At 37.5% G+C, this 23895-nt stretch overlaps 2 protein-coding genes across 2 annotated transcripts; both read right to left on the reverse strand.

Annotated features, from left to right (window-relative positions):
- Nucleotides 1–1882: 1882 nt before the first annotated feature.
- On the reverse strand, nt 1883–14874 carry nuak1a (NUAK family, SNF1-like kinase, 1a). Its single transcript, XM_079868831.1, has 7 exons — nt 14323–14874; nt 10098–10218; nt 8458–8609; nt 6927–6992; nt 6734–6853; nt 5216–5348; nt 1883–5131 (listed from the first exon to the last, which is right to left on the reverse strand). The coding sequence occupies exons 1-7, from the start codon at nt 14554–14556 to the stop codon at nt 4098–4100; spliced, it is 1860 nt and encodes a 619-aa protein (XP_079724957.1). The 5' UTR covers nt 14557–14874; the 3' UTR covers nt 1883–4097.
- A 4702-nt stretch (nt 14875–19576) lies between these two features.
- Nucleotides 19577–22956, reverse strand: prl2 (prolactin 2). Its single transcript, XM_079869525.1, has 5 exons — nt 22864–22956; nt 22485–22663; nt 21665–21772; nt 21120–21299; nt 19577–20132 (listed from the first exon to the last, which is right to left on the reverse strand). Exons 1-5 carry the CDS (start codon nt 22883–22885, stop codon nt 19941–19943), a joined length of 681 nt encoding a protein of 226 aa, XP_079725651.1. The 5' UTR covers nt 22886–22956; the 3' UTR covers nt 19577–19940.
- Between the last annotated feature and the right edge of the window lie 939 nt (nt 22957–23895).

Here is a 23895-nt window from a genome sequence, read left to right on the forward strand (position 1 = left end):
ATCAGCTGTCCGACTGGAAGCGCTCTCACCTTTTTTGTCTGTTCATTCTCCCTTTCCCCCACCATCCCTTTCCTTTTTTTTCTCCTCTCTGTGTCTTTGTAGTGGTTGCTGCTCAAAAGGCCAGACATTCCTAAGAGACAAGTAGCCTAGACTTCCAGAGCAGCTCATGCATTAATGCAAACTGTGGGCAAACGCTGAGCTAAAATTAGTTGAGATTTATGGGATGTGTGTTTGTATGTAGAGGAGGTGCCGACACAGAAGATTTTTCACAGATTCTTGCACAAACCCGCAAACATAAACACACACACCTACTTAGTCACAGACGGGAGGCATTAGGTCGTAAATGATGAGTTTCACACCATGCAACAGGGCGAGTGTCCACTAAAACAATCACACATACACACCAACTGTTCCCTGACTGTTGTTGATTATTTTTCCAGCCATATGAAGAGACGGTTTTTTTTTTTTTTTTTTTTTTGCAAAGCCTGGCCCATGCAAACACAGTCTTGAGCTTGCTTTTCCACACTAAATCCATCTTAACCTTTTTGGGTTGTTTAGGAAGTGAGTGACTTTTCCAGTTTAAACTTTTACAGCAGTTCCATCAAACAATGCATATTTTCTTATGTCTTATACGGTATATAGTGGTATTTATACTCCAGTGTTTTCGCATGTTCTTGGTCCTTCATGACTGTATGTTTTTCTGTTCCCTGGTTCTCTGATCTTCATGTTGGATTTATTGGTATGTTTATTCTGTTAATAAAACTCTGCAAACTCTAATACTGCATATGGATCCAGCTCTCTCTCGTTTTTGAGTTCACCCAGCATTACAGATCAAAAGAAATACTTTTATATTTTTACTGAAAATGTCTCTGTTCTTTTGAACTGTTGTTTAATCAAAGTTTAAGGTTTCCTAAAAATATTAAGCAGCCCAACTGTTTTCAACAATTATAATAATAATAATAATAATAATAATAACAATAATAATAAAATGTTTTTAAGCACAAAATCAGCATATTAAAATGATTTCTGAAGGATCATGTGACGCAAGAGTTGAAAATCTTGAAAATTCAGCTTTGCCATCACTGGAATAAATTACATTTTAAAATATATTAAAATAGAAAACCTTAAATTGTAATAATATTTCACAATATTGCTGTTTTTTTCTGCATTTTTGATTACACTGTAAAAAATTTCTAACCCTCCCAAATCAAAAATTTCAAGTGACCGATAACATCTAATTTTTTCACTTGGCCCAAGTGAAATTCTGTAAATTATAAAATTAAATTCACAGATTTTCACTTGGGCCAATTGAAAAATTTAGATGTTATCGGTCACTTGAAATTTTTTATTTGGGAGGGTTAGAAATTTTTTACAGTGTATGATCATAATTTATTTATTTAAAAAACATCTTACCCCAAAAATTTTGAGCGCCAATGTATTATATATATATATAAAAAGAAAGAATAATGTCTATTGTAGTGCATAGTAAATGTTAGCGTTAGTTATTCATGCAAATTTTTTTGCATGCATGTACGTGAGGGATTTAGCTGTTTTGGAAAATGTCACGTGAGAAGTAAATGCATTACTTTGAGAAATGTGTGCTTGTGTTGCACTGTGATCATGCGGGCTAAGGAACAAACAACAATAAACGTATGTGGCCTGACACAACAAGGTCAGCACACCAGTCTCAACAAGTACAGTGTATGTATATATATATATATATATATACTGTATACACATACTTTTTATTTTATTTTTATGACACTGATCCTGGAACAGCTGGTTGGTTGGGTGAGAGGCTTTAAACTTTTGTGAGTACTGTGTGTTCTACATTTAATAGAGTGAGTGGAGATGCACGCACACACACACACACACGGTATTTAGATCGAGACATTTATTAAAAGAAGTGACTGTTTTGCACTGACCACAAACAGCACAGTACGGCTTAATACACCACCTAACTGTGCGCATAACAAACCATACACACAATCTTCTTTTTCATGGATGCCTATTTAACATCTTTAAAAAACAATGTTACAAATTATTTTAACTGAGAATAACTTTTTAGGACAATCTTATGTCAATGAAGGCACAAATCAAGACAATCGTAAGTCAAGGTTGAAAAAAAAAAAAAGGTACAGAATAACAAATAGCCATGACAATGTACAGTATATAATACAAGACACATTAAATAACACAATTTAAATATGTAGTATATCCAGTCAAGTTTTCTAAATTGCCTATAACAGATATCCTATAGGATAACATTATTTTTCCAGTTAATTTTATATATGTAAATGGTTACACTATACTTCATATAAAACTGCCACATTGATGCTTAGATTGAAAGAAATGCCTTGTATATCTTAACACAGATTTGAATATTAAGCACATACTTATAGTTTAAAGCTGTTGTTCATACTTAACCTACAGTAAAAATGCCTCATGAAACCAATATTTTGAAATTAAGCCTGTGTGAGCAAGTGTAGAAATTAAACTACCAATAACAACCAAATGAATGAAGAGGGAAATGGCATAGTATATCTTCAGTTTAACTTGGCATGCCATTGAATGTTGAACAAAAAAACACATGCACAATATACTACTTCCTGAAGATTTTACAGTTCGAAAAGCGACCTTTTGATTCCCATTTTTTAAAAGAAACCTTTTCATTCTTAATCTTTGTTTTCATAATCTACAGCCTTCATAATATGTCTTTTAACACTCCACCTCATGAAAAGAACAGTTTGACATCTCTTTTCCTGTCTTATGGCATGTGTTGTTGAAATGCAGGTCATTTCTGGACCACAACTACACCATAGGTCAAAACTTGTCCTTCCACACTTTCATGCTTCTGGGAGCTCATATAATTACCCATGTGCACTAGCATTGTGTGTGTGTGTGTGTGTGTGCACGCTTGTAACAGAGAAAGAGAATGTATGGTATCATAACACTGATACAACCTTTGCCCTTTGCCCTTTCATGTGCTTTGTGTTCCACTAGTTGCTCTCTAACTGATCTCACAGATATGTCAACATATATCTCTGAGATATGTCTCTGTCACAACAAGTTCAAATTGAGCTCTGGGATCATGATTTCCACTCAGTGTGTTTTTGGTACCCTCTATAAATTCTCTTACAAAAAAAGTAAGTACCATGGTAAAGTGATGGCATCAAATTATAATATCATGGTACTTTGATTTTTGTTCTTTTTTGGTTCTTGTTTGTAGTACTTTAGGGCTGCCAAAATTTAATGGATAATTTTTTATTTTTTTTAATACTAACAGAGTTTTTCAAGAATACCATGGTAGTACCATGGTCAATGTTCAAAAAAACCATGGTAGTACCTTTTGGTACTTTTTGTAAATGTTGTCAAAACAGTATGTTCTTATTTCAGTTGCACTTCATTTTACAGTACGTGTACTTGGTGTACTAAGAAAGTACTAATGTAAGGTAACTACATGGGTTAAGGTTAGGTTTAAGAGTAGGTTCAGGGTTAGTACCTCATTATTACCCAGGTATTGTAATTACTTTAAGTATGTACATGGGAAACAGGACTGTAAAATATAGTGCCACTATTATTTCTGTATATTAAACTTAAATCCTTTCAAATTCTTAGTCTTAGCTTCTCAAGTCTTAGCATTACTGATGGACTGTTGTGCATTTGAAAATCGCTGGTATTATAATGAGAATTTATTATACAGATTTTCAAATGGCCTTTATCTAACACTATTCATAATTCATGACCTGTATCGATGAAAACACTCTCCCAAGGACTATGAAATGGCCTTGGCATTTTCAAATGGCCAAAACATGAGTGACATATAAATAACTTAAATAACACGGTCCCAGCTCTCATGTACATTACATGCTGCAGAACAGCCGCTTTAAAGTGCTTCCGTTGTTCCCCTTCAACTGTCGAGTATAAAACGAGAATATCATGAGAAATGCTCATCAACACGAGTTGGTGAATGGAGATTTGAAATGTCCCGCTTCTCGACCTGTAAACATTTACGTAGTAGCACTGTCAAGAGAAGGACAAGCTGGGAATCATTCACTCTTCCAGTCTCTCCGTATATTCAGCCTTTTTGTCCAAGTCTAGCTCAGCTGGCTGCTGATGTCCAGGGCTTTCTGGTACACCTGGGTAACATCATCCAGATCGCCCAGCAAGGAGAAGCTGCCGTTGTCTCCAGGGGAGCCGGGAGGGCTGCGGGCACCCTTTCCGCTGGGATGGGGCGTGACAGTCTGAAGGCCCCTGTATCCAGCCATCTGCAGCAAGTCTTCGGCAGACAGTGAGCCCCGGATGTTGGGTTTGGGAGAGGCGGGAGGCCAGTCCAAGCCCATGCTGGAGAGACCCGTCTCCTCGTACACAATGCTAGAGGGTCTGCTTTGGCTCCGTGAGAGGGTCGAGTCAGCAGGGACCTCCCCATGGACTCCCACAGCACTGTGTGTGGAATATTTCCCATTACGCTTCAGTATTCCTTTCCTCCCAACAGACCGTTTGGTGGGTGAGCTGTTAGGAGGCTGCACAGTAGCGCCCCCTAACAGTTCGGAGGACTCGCTGCGCTCTGGTGAGGAGTAATAGCCGGACTCGCGCTGCTGATTGTTTTTCAGAATACCTTTCTTAGGTAACATGGACACCATTTTGGCTGGCGAGCCACCCAGAGTGTCCTCTCGCTCCGGACTCGAACCGGACTCAACGTCTAGGTAGCAAATGGACCGCCTGAGCTCTAGTTCACACAGACTCTGAGATCGTTGGTCTCCACTGGTCGCCCGAGTTTTCAGAATGCTCTTTGGTCTCTTGAGGCCCGGCTTCTCCTCCGCTACACCCCAAATTCCAATATCGTTCTCCTTCATGGACTTTCTCAAACGCCGGGCTGGAGTCAAGGCTGTATTAGTGACAGTAGTGTTAGCAGGCTCTGGGCGCTGGGGTTTTCCAGGACGGACCTCGGTGCGGTTCTGCCAGTCAATGAAGCGGGCAAGCATGGGGGAGCTGTTTTCCCTTTGTGTTTGGCAGTCGCACACACTGGTCTTCCAGCCCCAGTTCACCCACCAGTGATTTGCAATGTCCTCAATTGTAGCCCTGCGCTCTGGATTAACCATCAACATCCAGCGGATCAAACCACGAGCATCTGAATGAGACGGAGAGATTTGAACTCGGTCAGGAAACTTTGGGTTCAGTAGGGAGATTTAATGTCTGTAGAGAAGACACATACCTGATGACTGTGGCGGTTCCCTGTACTCTCCATTGCTGATCTGGCGAATGAGTCTTTGGTGGTCTCCTCCGTCGAAGGGCATTGTTCCGTAAACAAGAGTGTAGAGTAATACGCCCAGCGCCCAACTGTCAACCTGTCAAAACAACACCACATTGGTAAATTGGTCCACTGGGAGATACAGTTTTGGAAAATGGTTTATGGAACGTTTTCAATTAAATTTGCATTTACATAACGAAATTCCAGTCTTACAGTTTTTTTTTTGTTTTTTTTTGTCTATAGACTAAATATATTTTTCATCATGTCATATTGATTTAATTTTACTATGAATATAAAAATAATATTTTAGTTTATGAGTTGTGCAAAGTGACACAAAACAAACTATTATATAATAATAATAATGTAACTTCTCTTTCTAGTCATATTTTTGTCAACATTGTCAAATTGTTAAATGATCATCATGACACTTAGATTTTTATTATATATTTAATGGCTTCACAGACTGGTTGACCTTTTGTATTAGTTGAACACATGCCAGTGAAGACTCGTCGTCATTTAGCAATAGATTAAAAGGTTCTGGAATTTTATTTTCCTGTCTGGGCCATGAAGTTAACTCCACCTATATTTATGAACATTTAATCAAGCTGTCATTGTACACCTAAAATGTATGAGAACAATAGGTAATCTCACATATATCTTTGCAGTAACTGCCATCATAATTCCTGCTCGTTATTTAATCATTTCTCTCGCCTGACCTCGTCTGATCCCTTCTGCACCTCTGCTGATTAGCCAGGGGTGCAGGCCAGGAATGAGGAGGTATCGAGGGAAACAATGGCTGATTACAGTGCAGGAAGCATCCACTCCCCTAACTCCAGACCTATCTGACCCTGAGTAGATGTGAGGAGCTCTGTGATTGTTGGCCCTGATCCACTGATCTCTGACCAGCGAGAAGAATGTTGCCTTTCCCATGGTCTGGAGTTATGTAAGGATGATTGAGGGACCAGGGGGATCACTGTATGATTGATTGTCCAGAGGCTTTTAGAGTTGTGCATGTGTCATCATCATACAATAAAACCGGAAAAAGTATGGGAATTGTGATATATTCCTGTGTTCCAGACAGGCTTAGTGTTTGGCTATTAAATATTAGGAATCGTGAAAGGGGTGTAAAATGCTTGATATCCTGAAAATAGCTTTGAGATTAGTTGTCATTCTTTTTGGCAGTCTTTGTTTCTCACTGGATTATAGAGGATGTTTGGTACGCTGACTGACTTGGCGTGGGGAATGATTCCCGTGTGGGGAGTGACTAAGTTTGGAGTGTGTTGGGATTTGGAATGACGGGTAGGGGTGGTTTCAAACACTTTCTCTTTCTCTTTGTTATCTGTGTGGTGTTCTCTCTTATCTTTTCAGACAGGAAGTATGTGATTGTGTTTCCTAGCTTACATTTTTTAAAGGTGAAAAATGAAGACCTCTTAAATGGCACTACAGAGTTGCATAACTGGAGAATTTTAGTTCATAATCTACCTCTGGACCTTTATATGGTCTTCCATTCACAATCTCAGGGGAGGCATACAGCGGGCTGCCGCAGAACGTTTGAAGAAGCTTGTCCTTGTGGTAGAGGTTGGACAAACCAAAATCTGCAATCTGGAAAGCAAGACAGAATCAGAACAGGCCAATATTGTGAGTAATAAATCACTGGAGGAAAATTATAACATACCTTAATGTTTCCGTTGTCATCTAGGAGAATGTTTTCCAGCTTGAGATCTCGGTGCACTACTCCGCTCTGTAAGACATCATCAAAATAATTGATTTTCGATCAACGTTCTGTCATATTTGATGACCTACAACAGGTTAATGGACCTATTTTTTTACAAGGGAAGGAAAAAGTGACATTTCCCTTTATCCGGTATAATAACCCGAATGTCAAATAGCCTGATCTTTGAATCACCTCCCCCATTTTTGTGACGACCTCCTGGCTCTCCCTGATCAGAAGGGCTGAGCTGGAATCCCCCAGCTGAGTTGATGACATCATCAGCCCAGCTGTAAAGGAACAAAGGCCAAACCCACTCTAAATTCCCCCAGGACGCTTCACTTTCCAGCTGACACGGCCCTGGGTACCGGCGAACAGCATTTTCTGCTTTAATCCTACCTTTAAACTCTGTAAAACTAGAAAAATATGCACTAAAATGTGAAATAAAAGAGAAAACAATGAAGAAATATGGGCTGGATCAGTGTGAAAGGTCAATTTGAATGCTCAATCTTGGAAAGTGGGAAAATATGAGATGAGGAGGGGCTTGGCACCAGGACAGAAGAGCACAGCTGCTCTCTGGCTCCACAACCTTTCATATCGAGACATTCTTGGAAGTTGAGTTTATCCCTCGCATATCATGACCTCCTTCATAGAGTAAATCATTTTATTTACTCTATAGAGAGCTCATGTGTGAATCATGTCGATTGCATGTGAACATTGCACAGATGTCAGTTGTTTAGTTTGAGAGGCTTCATTTAAGGTATGAGACGCTGTGGTGTAGGAAGTGTAGTTGTGGCACTGCATGTTGTACTTAGCGGTTAAAGGCATGACATGCAGCAGAGCCTATTTACAATATATTAAAAAACCCCACTTAAAACCAGCTTAAGCTAGTTTGCTTCAGCTGGTCTAGCTATTGTGGCCAAGCTGACGTTTAACTGGGCAACCAGCCTGAACAGCTGAATAGTACAACATTCCCTTTAAAAAGCCAAAAGACTAGCTTGAACAGGTTGGAAGACAAACTAAGACCAACAAACCAGCTTTGGCTGTTTGTTTTTTGTTTGTTTCTGTCTTTTTTGTTTGTTTTATTTAGTTTTATTTAGCAGGGAAAGCATGGCGTCAAACTTTATTGCTTTTGTAAAAAATATTTTACATTAATTAAAGTGTTAAGGACAAATTTTGGATCAATATCATCATTGAAAAATCATATGTGCACTTTAGTTTGCTCTCTGCTAACATTTCTTGCACTGAGATTATTAGAAAGGGTGTAAAAATCTACATTTATTTAAAAATTTAAAGGGTTGAAATACATGAGAAGATTAAATGTCTATCATTTACTCACCCTCATGTCATTCCAAAACTGTATCACTATTTTAATTTTTTTATAATTTTATTTTATGGAAGAAAGAACGTCATACAGAACAACACGCGGGTCACGCGTAAATGTACTGTTTCATTTTTCTCACCACACGGATATGATGTTTGTGGGCTCTGTCCTCACCTTGTGGCAGTAATGGACAGCAGAGACGATCTGTCTGAAGAAGTGTCTCGTCTCCCTTTCACCGAGCCTTCGGCGCTCACTGATGTATTCGTACAGCTCGCCCTTACTGGCATATTCCATCACGATCACAATCTTATCCTTATTCTCGAAAACTGCGAATAGAAGCAAACACAATAGCACTTTATTAGATTACACAACACCAATGCATTATGCATGTTAAAGGGACGGCGCATGGAAATGAAAATAGCATATTTCCATTAAGTCCGACTCACTAGCTAAAGCTCTCTGTCACTGGCATTGACTGTTTGGCTCGAGCTTTCGTTGGGCCGCTGCCAGTACTGTATGTAGGAGTCAAGATCGCCAGCGAGTCTGGCTTTAGTCAGGGTCATGGCGATTAGGAGCTGTCTTTGCAAGCGAGACCACAACTGTTAACAGGTGTTAAGTGCAGACAGGAAGTGAGATTTGGTGTGCGTGAGCTGGGATGGTGGTGTAAACATTCCCGTTCCAAGAAAAGGTATGTGTTTTGCACGACACGGTATTCTTAGTAGCAGCTCTTCGATTAATAGCTATCATTTAAGCCAATCAGAGAAGTGTTTCTCTTGAGAACCTGATGGGAAAAATGGGACCTCAGCAAATCTTTGTTTTTATTTTGCAGGGGAGTGAAGCTGTTCCTCCATTTAAGATCCTCTTCCACCTTCTGCTGATGCAGCGAGAGAATCTCCATAGTGACCCTTCATTGTTTAGTGCCCAGAAGCTGGTCGTCACAGTGATGGTCAGTGGACCGAATAGACGATGAAGAATCCTGCTGATCAGGTGGGTTTCCTTCAGATCTCTTGGTGCCACTTTCAACAACGAACAACATGTGTATGTGGATACCTTTTGACTGTCTAGGTCAGGACTAACCGAGGTTGTTATAATAACCTCTTCAAAAACAAGTTAAGTTCACGTTCAAGACACCGGACTCAATCCCAGGCCAGCGCTGCGTAATTACCTCTCTCGGCTAATCCGTATTAGACACAGAAGACTGAGCGTGCTCCGTTTTGGCACCGGCTCTCAGACCGATCCAGGGTCAGTAATAATGACCCCTGGCTGAGAGCGTGGCATGAGTCCACAGCCGTGGCGTCTCCCTCTGTCAACGTGGAGATAAAGCAGCTTTGTCAAGTCTTTGTTTTGAGTATCCCACTCAAGGCGTGCTGTGCTTGGGGCCTGATTTGATGGGTTTTTTGATTTATGTTCTGAGAGGCACAGCTACATGCGTGGGACATTTTTAAACATGCTGATTGCTGCAGGACTGTAATGGCCTCAAAGCATCCGCTTCATCTCCATTAGTGAGTCTACACCCCCAACAATTTTGTTGCCTGATCAACACCCTTGGGCTTAGCAGGGTGCGGATAAATAAAACATGAGGGTAACGGATCTAGAGATGATTGGCAGTTGAGAAAAAAGCACGTTTTGCAGCAAAGGGTGTGGAGTTTACACCCGCTGAGAGTCAAAGTGAAGGGATTTTAAGACTTTTGAACCATTCAGACAACTTGGACCCCAAACTGTGCTCTGTTTTCTGAATACATATGAGGTATGTTGCCTCAGTTAGATTTGAACCTGCTTTATCTAGACTAGGACTAGCCTAAGACTAAGCCTACCTTCGTATATAGTGATGATGTGTGGATGGCGGAGAGAAGACATGATTTCGATCTCTCTGCGGATGTGCACCATGTCTTGTTCATCTTTAATCTTCTCCTTACGGATGGATTTTATCGCCACCTGAGAACCAACACACATTATTAAAATCAATTATGAATACTATTTGTAGCAAGCTTACATTAGTTCAAAGTAATATTAATGATTCTTTTGATTGGAGTAAACAGAAAATATTGATAGATTCCTGGTTTAGTAGCTCAGCTTCTCGGTTTGATTGAGCAGTATTGATGAAGACATGGGTCAATAATTTTTGTGTTGCAGTGACATCCTGGCCCGGGGGTCATAGATCATAGAAACAGAAGAGCCTACTCCCTTTTATGGTTCACAGGAAAAGTAATTCCTGTCTTATTCAGTCAGTTGACCTACATATTAACTGAACAAACCAGTCTAGTTGTAGTAGTAGTAGTAGTTTTTTTATTTACCCTGCAGAGCAATTGTTTATGGTGGGTTTGAACATGGACATTTTCACAATGAACAAATGGACTAGGCTGCCTTTATTTGGTGAAAAATACAGTGAAACCGTTATGGTGTGAAATATTATTATAATTTAAAACGACTGTTTTTTTTTTAAAATATAAATTATTCCTGGAATGGCAAAGCTGAATGTTCAGTCTTCAATGTTGCACGATCCTTCAGAAATCAATCTAATATGCTGATATGATGCTCAATAAATATTTATTATTTATTATCACAAAGGTTGTGCTGCTTAATTTTTGTGGACGCTGTAATATATATATTTTTCAGAATTCAATAGAAAGGGCCAAAGAACAGCATGTATTTGAAATAGAAATCTTTTGTAACATTATAAATGTCTTAACTGTCTCTTTTGATCAATTTAATTCATCCTTGCTAAATAAAATATGAATTTCTTTCTGGAAAAAAACAACTTTTGAATAGCGGTTCAAGAAAAGATACATACTGTAAATCATATAAATCATTTTTGATTCCTCAGAAAGCATCGCACGCTCCTGTTTCAGTACTATTTTTCTTTGCAAGTAAAGAGATGTTGAGATTACGGGTCTAGATCTGCTGTGAGCAGCGCTAACCTTGAGCAAAAATGGGTTTCTGTGAAGGTGAATGGCTTTTTCGGGAGAAGGCGCACCACGGGAGTTATTTTTAAATGTCCCATTTAGAAGCTCCCAAACAGGCTCGATCACAGAGATGTGTCTGCGCTCAAAAGCCTGCTTTCAAAGAACCTCTTTTTTGTTATCAAAATGTTTTATTGAATTAGCTGGTAAAGTAATTGTATTTACTCACTATCTAAAGTATTATCCTATACATATACTTACTTAGTAAGGCAGAACTCTTCTCAGCATCCTCAAGTACACACACACATACCTATATCTATATCTATCTATCTATCTATCTATCTATCTATCTATCTATCTATCTATCTATCTATCTATCTATCTATCTATCTATCTATCTATCTATCTATCTATCTATCTATCTATCTATCTATCTATATATATATATATATATATATATATATACACACATACATACATACATACATATATATATATATATATATATATATATATATATATATATATATATATATATATATATATATATAATATGTATATGTGTACTTGAGGATGCTGAGAAGAGTTCTGCCTTACTAAGTCAGAGTGGTCATGAGGAGGGATTAAAGTTGCAGGAAGTTTGCAGTCTGTTCCTCCACTGACTCATAAAACACTCAGAAGGGGAAGTGGTGCTGACAGAGCTGACTTCCTGTCCACCCAGTGTTCACGGCACCGATAAACTGCCACCCCAAGCCTTTTAGGGACAAAATGAAAACGTCTGAGCAGGGTGTGCATGCAATGTATTGTTTTCTTGTCTAATGATATCTGCAATACATGCATTGCATGTTACCTTATCAGTGACTTATGTAACACTCATACTTGGATATGATCTGTCTGGTTTCTGTCTGGTGTTTGTCACTAGAATGGTGAGTGGTTTAAAGAGACTGTAAGATAGAGCCAGAAATAGTGTGCGTGTGTGTGTACCCGTGATGTAATGTCTTCTCCTCTCAAACTTAAAAACAATTACACTGAAAGCATAAACTCATTAAAATTGCATGGCAGCAGATGGGTGTGCAGGTGATTCTTTGACCGTGATGAAGAAAGCGCACATGGTTGAGTGGTATTGTTTCCCTGCCTGTGGCTACAGATCATTAAGCCAACCTGTGTTTGATGCCCATGCCAGCTGGCTGTAGTCTGTGCTCTTCTCTAACCCCTGGCTATAACTGAAGCCTTCTCATTGTCTCTCAGACATAGACCAGGCCATTGTCGAAGCCTCACACAACAGCTGTGTTGTTTTACCTGTCCGCCGTTTAAGGGGAAAAGGGAGCACCTTTATTCACCGGAGCACTCGTGCGGAGCAATGCGTCATAGAGAATTGAACACAATGAATGAGCAAAAAAAGAAACCCTGTCGTCACATTTGTTGTTTCTTTCCACCTTCCGCTTCCATCTTTCAACCTCTCCAAACATGCACTGTCAGTTTCCTTTCAATAAAAACACTCATATTTTTAGAATGTGTGTATAAGCGTTAAAATCGTCCAGAAATTTTAAGTACCTCATGCCATAGCCTAACCTATTTTTTAAGGGTTGTGGATTCTGGACGATTTTGAATGGGAATCTGAACTTTTGAATAGTATTTAAGAAAAGATACATACTGTAAATCATATGAATCATTTTTTATTCCTTTAGAAAGCATTGGCGTACTCCTATTTCAGTACTATTTTTCTTTGTATGTTCTAAAGAGAGATATTTATGTAATATTATACTAGGCCTATACTATACTAGGCCTATTATATTAAACTTGTATTGAACATGTGCTAAAAATACAATACTATAAAGAAGCACATGCAAAGAGTAAGAATACTTATTCAGGTTTAATTCAGCCTACAATGATATAAAAACTTCCTTTTGCTACTAGCGTGAGTCATGCATTCTTAAGATTCAACAATCAGTCCATTCAGACAATGAGTGTGGACTATGAATTTGTCAGCTCTGCCAAAAGTGTTTGAGTTTATGCTACTTTATCATCTACCCTGGCCTGCAGTGTCTACCTTTCTTTCTTTTTTTTGTCCTGAACACCCATTTAAACAAGTTAACAAAGCAAATCACTGAAGCTCACTCATGTTTTGGCAGAGAAAGCTTTTCTAAATGCATATGCTGGAACATTATTTGCTGCTGCCAGAATCATCAGCACACAAAACACTTGAGTTTATCTGCACCCTTCAGATTTAGCATTGGCCATCGACACAGAAAACACAACCCGCTGTGTTGGTCTCCACAGAACCACACCATCTAATGTGTCCGTCTACTCAGGCGGCGTTAATTCTGCGGAAATGCTCCTAAGTGGTTGCTTTATTAGGTTACCATGTCCCGGACGTGACTCTGAGAACATCCTCTGCACAAGCAGCTGTTGACATCAGGCCGCATTTCTCTCGCCCACAGATCTGACCAATAGGTCCATATCTGCCCTACTCAAGATGCAGATCTGTCTCAGGATTAATGTGCTGACCTAGTTCCAAAGCAGAAGTGGTTTATCCTAGTTTTTCCAACTTATCTCGCCCTACAGATGTTATGCATTTCTTAGCGAAGTCCAGAGTGATACGTAAAGGAGCTTAGGTTACTTGCGACATAAACATACCTCTCGTGCTTTGAAACCTTTGACCTGCTCAACTCCTATGACCTAAATGATCTGACCCCAGTTACTGAGGGACGGAAGACAGCACTTGCCCGGTGAAATTGTGCATGTAATGATGGCCATTAGACGCGAATTAACTTTCACCAACAATTCAAAGGAATGTTTAATTAAGTCAACTGATATAGAGTGAAACCCACACAATTTCTCCAGAAAAAAATTGATATTTTTAATATGTCTGTTCAATTGTCTTGCTTCTTCATGATGAGAAAAAAACACACCATATTTATCAAGGATCCCAGAAAAGACTTCAGCATTCAGATTTGCCAAGTCACCTGCTTCATAGAACTTCTGCATTTTATAGTTCTAGTTTATTCTTGATTAATGTCTGTTTAGCTCAAATAATTTTAATAGAAACATCTGAAACATACCCCTTTGAGAACTGCCCTGGGTTTCTTGAGCTATAGAGTATTTTTTCAGTCTTTTATATGCATGATTGTCAACTCACCACTCGTCCAGTGTGCCTCTCTATGGCTTTTTTCACTTTTCCATATGTACCTCTCCCGAGGGTCTCGAGCAGCTCGTAGCGGTGCTTCAGGTTGTGTTTGTGGTGATGTTTCTTCACGCTGGACCCTCTCCGTAAACCGAGAGAGGCTGGCATCTCTCCTCCCGGATAGTCCACCGGTAGAAGCTCACTTTCATTCGCTCCGTTACTCTCTAACTGGGACGATTCCGTCTCCATGGTTTCCTCAGCGACGTGTCCAGATGCTCGATAAATCTTAAGATTTAGAAAGTCGCAAATATCCCGAACTCAGTGTCCAGTCGTTATTTAAGCGGATGAATGGGGTCAGGGATTTTGGGACCCGTCATTCATTCATAGGTGAAGTGTTCAGAGCTCTCGTGTTGTGATGCGCTCGTCTTGTCTCTGTCAGCGTCAGCTCAAATATGCGCGAGCGGACTCCATGCTTTCCCGTCCATCCCACTACCGGCGCGTGTTTCTCCTCCCCTACTTTTACTCTTTTCTCCAGAGTAAAGACTACAGGAATAAAGAATGCAGTCTGGATGAAGCCGGAGGCGGAGTTATTATAGCAGGTCTCTCTCTCTCTCTCTCTCTCTCTCTCTCTCTCTCTCTCTCTCTCTCTCTCTCTCTCTCTCTCTCTCTCTCTCTCTCTCCTAATGGAATAATGGCGTAATGGGGAACACTTAAATGTATTTTGTAAGGTTTGGTCAGTGCTTTCCTTTCACCACTTTCTCTCTCTCTTATTATTCAATTTAATGTGCTTTATTGGCACGACGAAAGCATTTCCAATTGCATATATAGGCTAATATAGGCTATGCCTGTGTTCTGCAGTAATAATTAAAATTAATACAAATAATCACAATATAACAATTAATACAAATATGATAGAAGATGATATTTAAGATATGACTAAACTGAGCTAATAAGCATAATTTCGGTGTCAGAAACGCTTTTTTGGCACTATTATGGCTTTTCTAATGAAGAATATCTGGTTTGTATTTCCTTGAAATCCACTAGACATGGCATCATATCATGAATGTCTGGTTGTACTTCCCCCGTTGTCCAGTGTTTGTTTTTGTTTGTGTTGTGTTCCTAAACTTTGGTCATGCTCTCAGGACGGTAAGCTGTAGCAAAATATGGCTCAGCAGCGCCTTCTAGCAATAGCACTGTATTTCTGCAGCTGTCATAAAGCCTGGGATCATTGGCAAGCACTGCCATCATATGGAGGACATTATGTAGCACCAACATATTCTGTGTTCAGAAATTGTTTCTTAAGTAGGCTATATGTATTGTGCACAGTGCTGGGTAGTAACTGATTACATGTAATCTGGATTACTTAATCAGATTCCAAAAATGAAGTACTTGCAATTAGATTATATCAAAATTTTAAATAATTGACTAACAGTTAGGCTACATTTTTATTAATTATATGAAAACATGTTATTCTCACAATGGCTTCCAGGTTTGTGAAATTTCTTCCAGGTTTGTGGAATTGCACACACTGACCTGCCACTATAGTCATGTGCCTATCCCTGAAAATTGAGACCCACCCACACCATTTGATCACTGGATTTACAAAAATATTTTATTTTACTTTTAAGAAGTGTTTTCGCAACATTTCAACATTGTAAATCTAGTCAGTGACAAACACATAAATTATTGAATTATCACTTAGTGAGTCATTTAATCGCGTATTACTGTCTTTGGAAGGCTTTTTTCTTTCAAACACATTAAAATGTACAAATTCATGTAATTTCATATTTACATGCAATGCTGGGATTCCCCAACTTTTTTGTCCGCTGAACCTCTTTGATCTTATATATTTACTTGAAGCATCTGTTAAGTTAATAAGTTATGTCAATAATAAAATTAAGTCAATAGTAATAATAAATAATAAAATTAAGTTCATGGTTCTCTAATGTCAGTTAATTGTCACATGACCTGCAGCTAAACAAATAAAATATTTCATCTTTTTTAAGTAAATGTTTTATTTGACTGTTTTTATTTTAAAATAATTTAATAAAATGTTTATGATTTAATTAATAGCTTTTAATTAAACTCACAAACCCCCTGCAGTTCCATCACCAACCTCATTCTGGAAAACCCTGGAGTAATGTAATATTTAATGCACTTCATGTTGTTGATAACAAAGAATAGAATATATTTTATTTCTTTTTGTATTTTTATATCAATATGGTACAATATTATCCTATTCAATGTGATAAACAATTTAGGTCAAAAGTAATCAAAAAAGAAGTCAGATTAAATTCCCTTAAATGTGTAATGGATTACGTTACTTACTACATTTTTTTGTCATGTAATTTGGAATCAGTAACTGACTACAATTACGTAAGTAACTATCTACCCAGTTCTGATTGTCCATTGGATGCTAAACTTATGCGTAGAATATTCGAGTTTGTTTAATTTATATTGAGATATATATTGAAGATACTGTATATCTGTATTATTTAGTAATAAGTGAAACAGAAGACATTTAGCAATAAACTAGCTTTCAAACAGTATATGATACATTTATTATCATATGACCTTATATGTCTGTGTCATGGCCTCATCCATCTGCAACCAAATAATAGCAAGTAGCACATTGTGTCAGTGAAGTAACTGTAGCCTGTGTGTGCGTGTGTGTGTGTGTGTGTGTGTGTGTGTGTGGTGCTGATGTAGGGCTGTGCGTGTGCATTGCGCACAGCTCACCCGTTTCCGGATGGCGGGCTGCTCAGGTCATGCCTGTCTCTGTAACTCAGTGACTCAGGGGTCTGTGGGTCAAAGGGCAAAGCACAGTTTCCTTTTAAGGGTTAGGCCACTTCCTACAATAATGATGCTGATATTGGACTTAATTTTGTATTGATAAAATATTTAACATCCAGCTTTATTTTGAAAACATAATTAGAACAATTGGCTAATAAAAAAAAAGATCTACTTTGTTACCCTCCTAAACCTGTCGATTATGAAATTGTGAGATCCAATGTTAAGCTGCTTTCTTATTGTAAACATATTTGACATTGTTGGGGTTATATCTTGCTTCACTAATTCCACTGTGCAATGCGTCTTTACACACTGTTGAAATGTTTGTGGTCAGTAAGATTATTTTTGTTTGTTTGTTTTGGATCAAATGATTACTTTTATTCAGCAAGGATGCATTAAACTGATCAAAAGTAACAATATATGGACATTTATAATGTTACAAGAGATTTCTATTTCAAATAAATGCTGCTTCTATTCATCAAAAAATCCTGATTTTTTTTTTTTTATATCATGGCTTCCAAAAAATGAGAAATAAACATAAATATTTAAATAAACATATAAATAAATAAATAAATAAATACAATAAAAAAAAAGTAAATAAAAAACTTTCAGAAAAACAAATTCAGCTTTGAAACCACAGGAATAAATTACATTTTAAAACAGTTATTTTATATTTTTAAATTGTAACTATATATTTTACAATATTAGTGTTTTTCTTTTCTTTTTTAATGTAGCGTGTGTGTGTGTGTGTGTGTGTGTGTGTGTGTGTGTGTGTGTGTGTGTGTGTGTGTGTGTGTGTGTGTGTGTGTGTGCCACTAGTTAATATGCAACTGAAGACTTCAGCTTTATAGAAATAAAAGAGGGAACAAAATGATATCATGTAAAATACAGTGATGAAACCCTGGAGGCAAACCATTAATCTTGGTTGATGAAAATGAAATAGACTCAAGAGTGTCGTAATGTACAGTACATGTCATGCCACTGGCACAAGAGAGTCACAGTACATTAAGCAGCATTGATTATTAATTTCCTGAACACCACAAGGTTTGACAATGCAGATATGAATAATGTCATATGAGCGAATGACCCCAAAGTCTACTAACGATCAAATCAGGACCTTTCTGTATGCCCTATGTGGGGACCATACCCCAATAAATTAAATCTATATTTCTCTTCTATCCATACTCACCACAGCAAGTCTTGCATACTTGCGTGATTGCTGTTGGCTATCTGACTGTCAGTCCCAGAATGCTCAGCTCTTAGGTTGATTCTGGTGGGTAACATAAGATGAGCATCAGCCATCTCACCTGATTTTAGGAGCTGTCCATCAAAATATAGCCCAGAATGCCAGAGGACAATGATCCACTAGAGTAAAGCATTTAGCCTACCTAGAAGAAAGAAAAAAGCTCTAAACTATCAAGAAGGCTATACACAATTCAGACCTGGAGGGTCTTTTTCAGACCTGATATTTATCTTTAATGCACTTATTGTTTATTATACTGAGCAGAATTGTTGAAATGCGGATTTATATCTTCTTTGTACCCCAGCCCCCTAGTGACAAACCAAAGGTTGACAATTCTCGGAAAATCTGTGGCATATGTGTGCACAGAATACCCAGATGACTTGTGACCTTTGTTAGAATGTGGAACAGTATGATGAATGAAGGACGTAATATCATTTTCAAAGACACATATTTGTAAGATATCTGTGTAATGTATCGATCTAAGCACATCGACCACCTTAAAACTTACAAAATGGACTAAAAGAAAGTCTTTTTCTTGTGGTCTTTAATGTGTTTTTACAAATAATGTAAAAATGACTTGTGACCTTTGTTAGAATGTGGAACAGTATGATGAATGAAGGACGTAATATCATTTTCCAAGACAGATATTTGTAAGATATCTGTATAATGTTTAGATCTAAGCACATCGACTACCTTAAAACTTACAACATGGACTAAAAGAAAGTATTTTTTCTTGTGGTCTTTAATGTGTTTTCACAAATAATGTAGTGTTCCTAGATGAAACTGTTGTGCTGTTTCAAAGCTTGTTCCTCCTTGAACATGACAGCGCACCTGATTCTGAGACATGTTCTGGTAAAATGGTAAAGTTCATTCGGAAGCACTGGCCCCAGGCTGAGACTGAACTCTTTCTAATTGGAGGTCTTTCTGTCCTACTGTATGAAGAGTAACTTGTCATTATATGCAGAGAGCAAGCTAGAGACACACACAACTTCCATCCAGATTAGTCGAGGCCAGATTTAATTTAATTAAATATGTATTCACCCCAAAGCACGTGTAGTTTTGTCCTACCCTAATGAGTCATGAGTGAAATGTTTGCTCAGCACACTCTCTATTGTCACGCATTTGTGCATGCGTGCGTGTGTGTGTGTGTGTTCAGTGTTGTATTGTAGGACATGTGCTTGGAACACCATTTAAAGATGAATTCATATTCTTTAATAAATACAGTAAACATTGCGTCTCTGCTGAAGAATCTAGTTTTATTTTAATTTTGTGTTGTCAGTTCATTCAGCGAAAATTGATTGATAAATTTTGAAAGCAAAAAAGAAATGAGTGTTACTGATGTGGAAATATAAATAGAAAGCATAGAAAAATATTTGAAAGAATGATCATTTCCAGTTAGAGGCGAAACTGAATTCCCCCCTCTCTTGCTGCATACTATTTATGTTTTGATAATTATAGCAGTGAACTGGTTTGGAGTACTAGCAAAGCAGTTAGGATCAAATAAACTCTTAATTGATGGTACACAGAGTCAAACATGCTTGATAAGTGGGGACCAGCATGTGTAGTCCATTAGTGCAGGTAAAAGGCCCATGTTTTTTTCCTAACAGTCATGCTCAGGTACGATTCTGCACTTAAGGATCTTTAGATAGTTCTGGATTTTGTTAGAATCGCGACGAAAGCAGTACAGGAGCTCGTAGTCACTCATGGCCTCTCCGCTGTCAGATATAGGAAGCATGGCTTCTGGTGCCGACAGACCTGTCACAGAGTTTCCAAGCATTCCCAGTACCCTCATCTGACAGAGGAGGAGAGAGAAACAATGAATGAATCACAGTGCTGCAGGCATTTTCCACAAATCCGAAAAGTTCATAAACTCTGTCAACCACAGGAGGTCAAACTGAATTTTTTTTATTATTATTTATTTATTTTAGGATATGATTATGATATTATTTTTTTCATTATTATTATTGTTTTCCATTTTTGCAACCCTTTTCCAAATTTTGAGGGATGTTTGATTTAGTGTGTCTTTTTACATAAATATAAAAACATTTAATAGTATATATATAGGCCAAATGTTGGTTTAGTTATTGATTAAACTATGCATTTCCCATGAAATAAATATTTAACTGTATATGTTATTATTTTTTCTTGCAATAACTTGAATAAGGTTAAGCTTGTCAAATATAGTAAATACTTAGTTAAAATGAAGAAAATTAAATCATTCCAAATTCTCCATGTCACAATATTTCGGAATGTTTTTTTTTTTTTTTTTAGAAAAAAAAAAGTGTTAGATAAATTTAAATAAATAATTTCAAACAATTTTAGTATCATGGATGAGATGTTAATTATAATACTAAAATTGTAAAAAAAAAAAAAAAAAAAGTATTGTTTTAACAGATTGTGTCAAAATGATTACATTGATTTATCATTTTAATAGTTAGATAGTGTATACATTTTAAAAAAGACATCTCAGGTGTGACAAGCCTAAATGAAATTAAGTATATATATATATATATATATATATATATATATATATATATATATATATATATATATATATATATATATATATATATATATATATCACATCAGAAATCATCTCTAATGCATATAGAGTGAAATCAAAGTGCAGAACACAATCACACAGATGTCACACACCTATCTTTTCTGCTTATTTCTATTAAATGACTCAGACACACTCTGGCCTTTGTCATATACTCCTCTCCTGAACCTTCTTAACCATGCACTTCCGTTTCTTATTTCCTACTTTGATGTGACTTACCTTTTCGGTGACTTTCTCCACCCCTTTCCTCAGCTCGTGGGCCATGTCACCCATCTCCAGGGCTTTGTTACTGCTGAAGCTGTTGAAGTCCTGCTGGTGAGCCATGCTCTGGTGCAGCTGGAACAGGGGGTCCCTCCAGGCCAACAGCAATTTAAGAATCACCTCGGTTAACTCTTCCCGCTGAGGCACAAAATGTAAACCGTTTAAAGATTTACAGGTATGCATTAAGTTATTTCTCATTTCTACAGTTGAAACTGCAGAAAATCAGCTAATGAGGCTTAAGAGTTTGAGGAGATGGTTGCTGGGTTACTTAATTTAGCAGATGTGGCTTTAAGTACATTAATTGATGGGACAGTCCTCTTGGGACGGGCTGCGGTTAAGTGCTTTGCTCAAGGGCACAGAGGTGATAAGACAGCAGTGGGATCAGAGAACTCTATGGCAGCAGAATCACAGATGCTCGATGTGATAAATGCACTTTAGAGCTGAACTTGCAATCTGAATGTTGTTGTTTTTTTAGGAAGGGTTTGTTAGGATGTTATACTCACAGCTAGTTTCTGTGCATTTTCTTTGCCATTAGGAGTCAGTATGTTGGAGGTGTGACATTTGCGATATATCTTTCCGATATGATTTTTGCTGGGCAGGAAATACTGTTCCTTTAAACAAAAATAAAAAAATGAACATAGATTAGATTAGAGATTAAACATTAGAATAACTGTATTCATCATATCAGACAACTTTTAAATTGCATATACAAATAATATAGCTTTTATATTTAGATAATTTACATTTCATTTATGCATTTTCTTATTATGTACAATAAAATATCTGAGATCTTAATATCGTATGCACTTTTTAAATCTTAAAATGTCTATTATTATTTAAATGAATACTTTATATTATTAGCAAAGAAAAGTTCCTTTTGCTCTTAAGCTGTTAATACATATTATCATTCACTTTTAAATATTTTAAAAAGTCTGTTTTTATTTGAATTCATACTTGATTTTTAGCAAAAACGAGAGTTTTATCTCTATTAAAAACAACAAATATTTCATTTTATATTTTTTGTGTGTGCTTGTGTCATGATTTGACTTTTAACAACATTTGACATTTTTCCCGCTTTAAGATAACATTATTTACTTTAGTTTCTGGTAATAATCATCTATATTTGCAAACCATATACCATAGATTTTAAAATATGATCATGCTTATTTGATCAGAAATGTTAATTAAGCTAATGCACTTGCATTACAAAATGTAGAAATAAAACTTTACTTTAGCATCTGCAAAACATGTTACAACCTCTTTGTTACAATGACAGTTGCATTAGAACAATTAGAAGTAGAAGAAAAGACAGATGCGACTCACAAACTCTGAGTGCAGATCGTTGGAGAGGCTGTGCATTCTGGCAGAGTGCTGAATGACCCTGTCGAAGAGATCTGCCAGGGACGGGACGTGGCATCCTGATGGCCCATGTGCGCAGATGGGTGTAGAGCCGACACGACCATGAGGATCCAGGCACAGAAGTGCCACAAGTAGCACAGCCACTGCCGGCAGAGACAAACCCACAGGGAGAAAGAGAAATAGAGACAGAGAGCAGAGAAGCAGAGGGTTAGAGAAAATAGAAGTTCCACCAAGAAATACATCCACAATATTTCACAGATGAAAAATATTTGATTTCTAACTGTGGGTTTCAAAAGCTAGAAAGTCTCCTTGAATCAGAGCCTCTGTCACTTCATGGAAATACCTTGCTTCAGGCTCCTAGACATTCTGAGAGGAGAGGAGAGGTTGTGGAACAGCAAGGGGTCGGGCTGCTATTTAAAGTGTCCAGAGTTTAGGTGCTGAGGGACGAATCTGCCCATTAAAGAGAAGGAAGGAACGAAGGGGGCGGGCATGAAAAGTATGCGTGCGTGATGATGGCATGATTGTCATAGTCCATTGTGTCCGTTCCTTCAATCAGATGGTGACTAATGCCTCTTCCCCCCCCCAATCCCTGCAGGCTGCCCGCTTCGATTTTGCGTTCTTACCTCTTTAACCCTCTCTGTTTCCTGTCATCTGCCCCATCAGAGTAACCTGGGTGATTGGCGCTCTTGCCTTCTGACATCCTACATGACCCAAAACGCCAGTGAGTCATGCACTTTAAATAGTCATTGTAGAGAATAAATAGTTTACAGAGCTGGACTGAGTTGACCTTAGAGTTTAATTCGTAAACATTAATTAGTAATTAATTCAGCCTTGTCAGTGTTCAGTGAAGCATTTGAATAATTCCAAAGACTGGAAAATGTCATGGATTACAATAAATAGATATAAGAAATAAAAATAAGTAATGTATGTTCTATGTATTGCATTTTACAATTAAATGAAGTGGTTCCAAAAAATATGAATATGATATAGAATAGAATAGAATAGAATAGAATAGAATTAATAGAATATAAAATTTATATTCATGCACATTATAAATTATATTACATTACATTTCATTATATTGTATTATCAGTTCAATTCAATTCGTTTTAGTTCCATTCCATTCCATTCTAATTAATGTGGGAGAATACAAATAAAAATCAATGTATCTACAAAATGGGTACAACATTCACAAATTATTATTATTATTAATTGTTTTTTCAGTGTGTATGCTGATAGGAAGGAAACATACTTTGTGTGTTTTTGAGTCAGAGCGAACACTTAAGATGAACACAGACAGAGAACACTGTTTCTGCTTATTAAGGCCCAGTGCACTCAGCGTGAACACAGTGATCCGACCAAACCCAACAACCTT

The sequence above is a fragment of the Squalius cephalus genome (assembly GCF_949319135.1).
Source record: "Squalius cephalus genome assembly, chromosome: 4".
In the NCBI taxonomy this organism is placed as follows: domain Eukaryota; kingdom Metazoa; phylum Chordata; class Actinopteri; order Cypriniformes; family Leuciscidae; genus Squalius; species Squalius cephalus.

Bases quoted from the DNA above. Each gene is read 5' to 3' on its own strand.
- nuak1a (XM_079868831.1), bottom strand. From the start codon at position 14,556: ATGGAGACGGAATCGTCCCAGTTAGAGAGTAACGGAGCGAATGAAAGT. The intron at 10,219-14,322 runs GTGAGTTGACAA...GTTGGTTCTCAG, and splicing joins AGAGGCACACTGGACGAGTG to GTGGCGATAAAATCCATCCG. The intron at 5,132-5,215 runs GTATGTGTCTTC...CGTCTCATTCAG, and splicing joins GGAACCGCCACAGTCATCAG to ATGCTCGTGGTTTGATCCGC.
- prl2 (XM_079869525.1), bottom strand. From the start codon at position 22,885: ATGTCTAGGAGCCTGAAGCAAG. The intron at 21,300-21,664 runs GTGAGTATAACA...TTTGTGCCTCAG, and splicing joins AAAATGCACAGAAACTAGCT to CGGGAAGAGTTAACCGAGGT. The intron at 20,133-21,119 runs GTAAGTCACATC...CTCCTCTGTCAG, and splicing joins TGGAGAAAGTCACCGAAAAG to ATGAGGGTACTGGGAATGCT.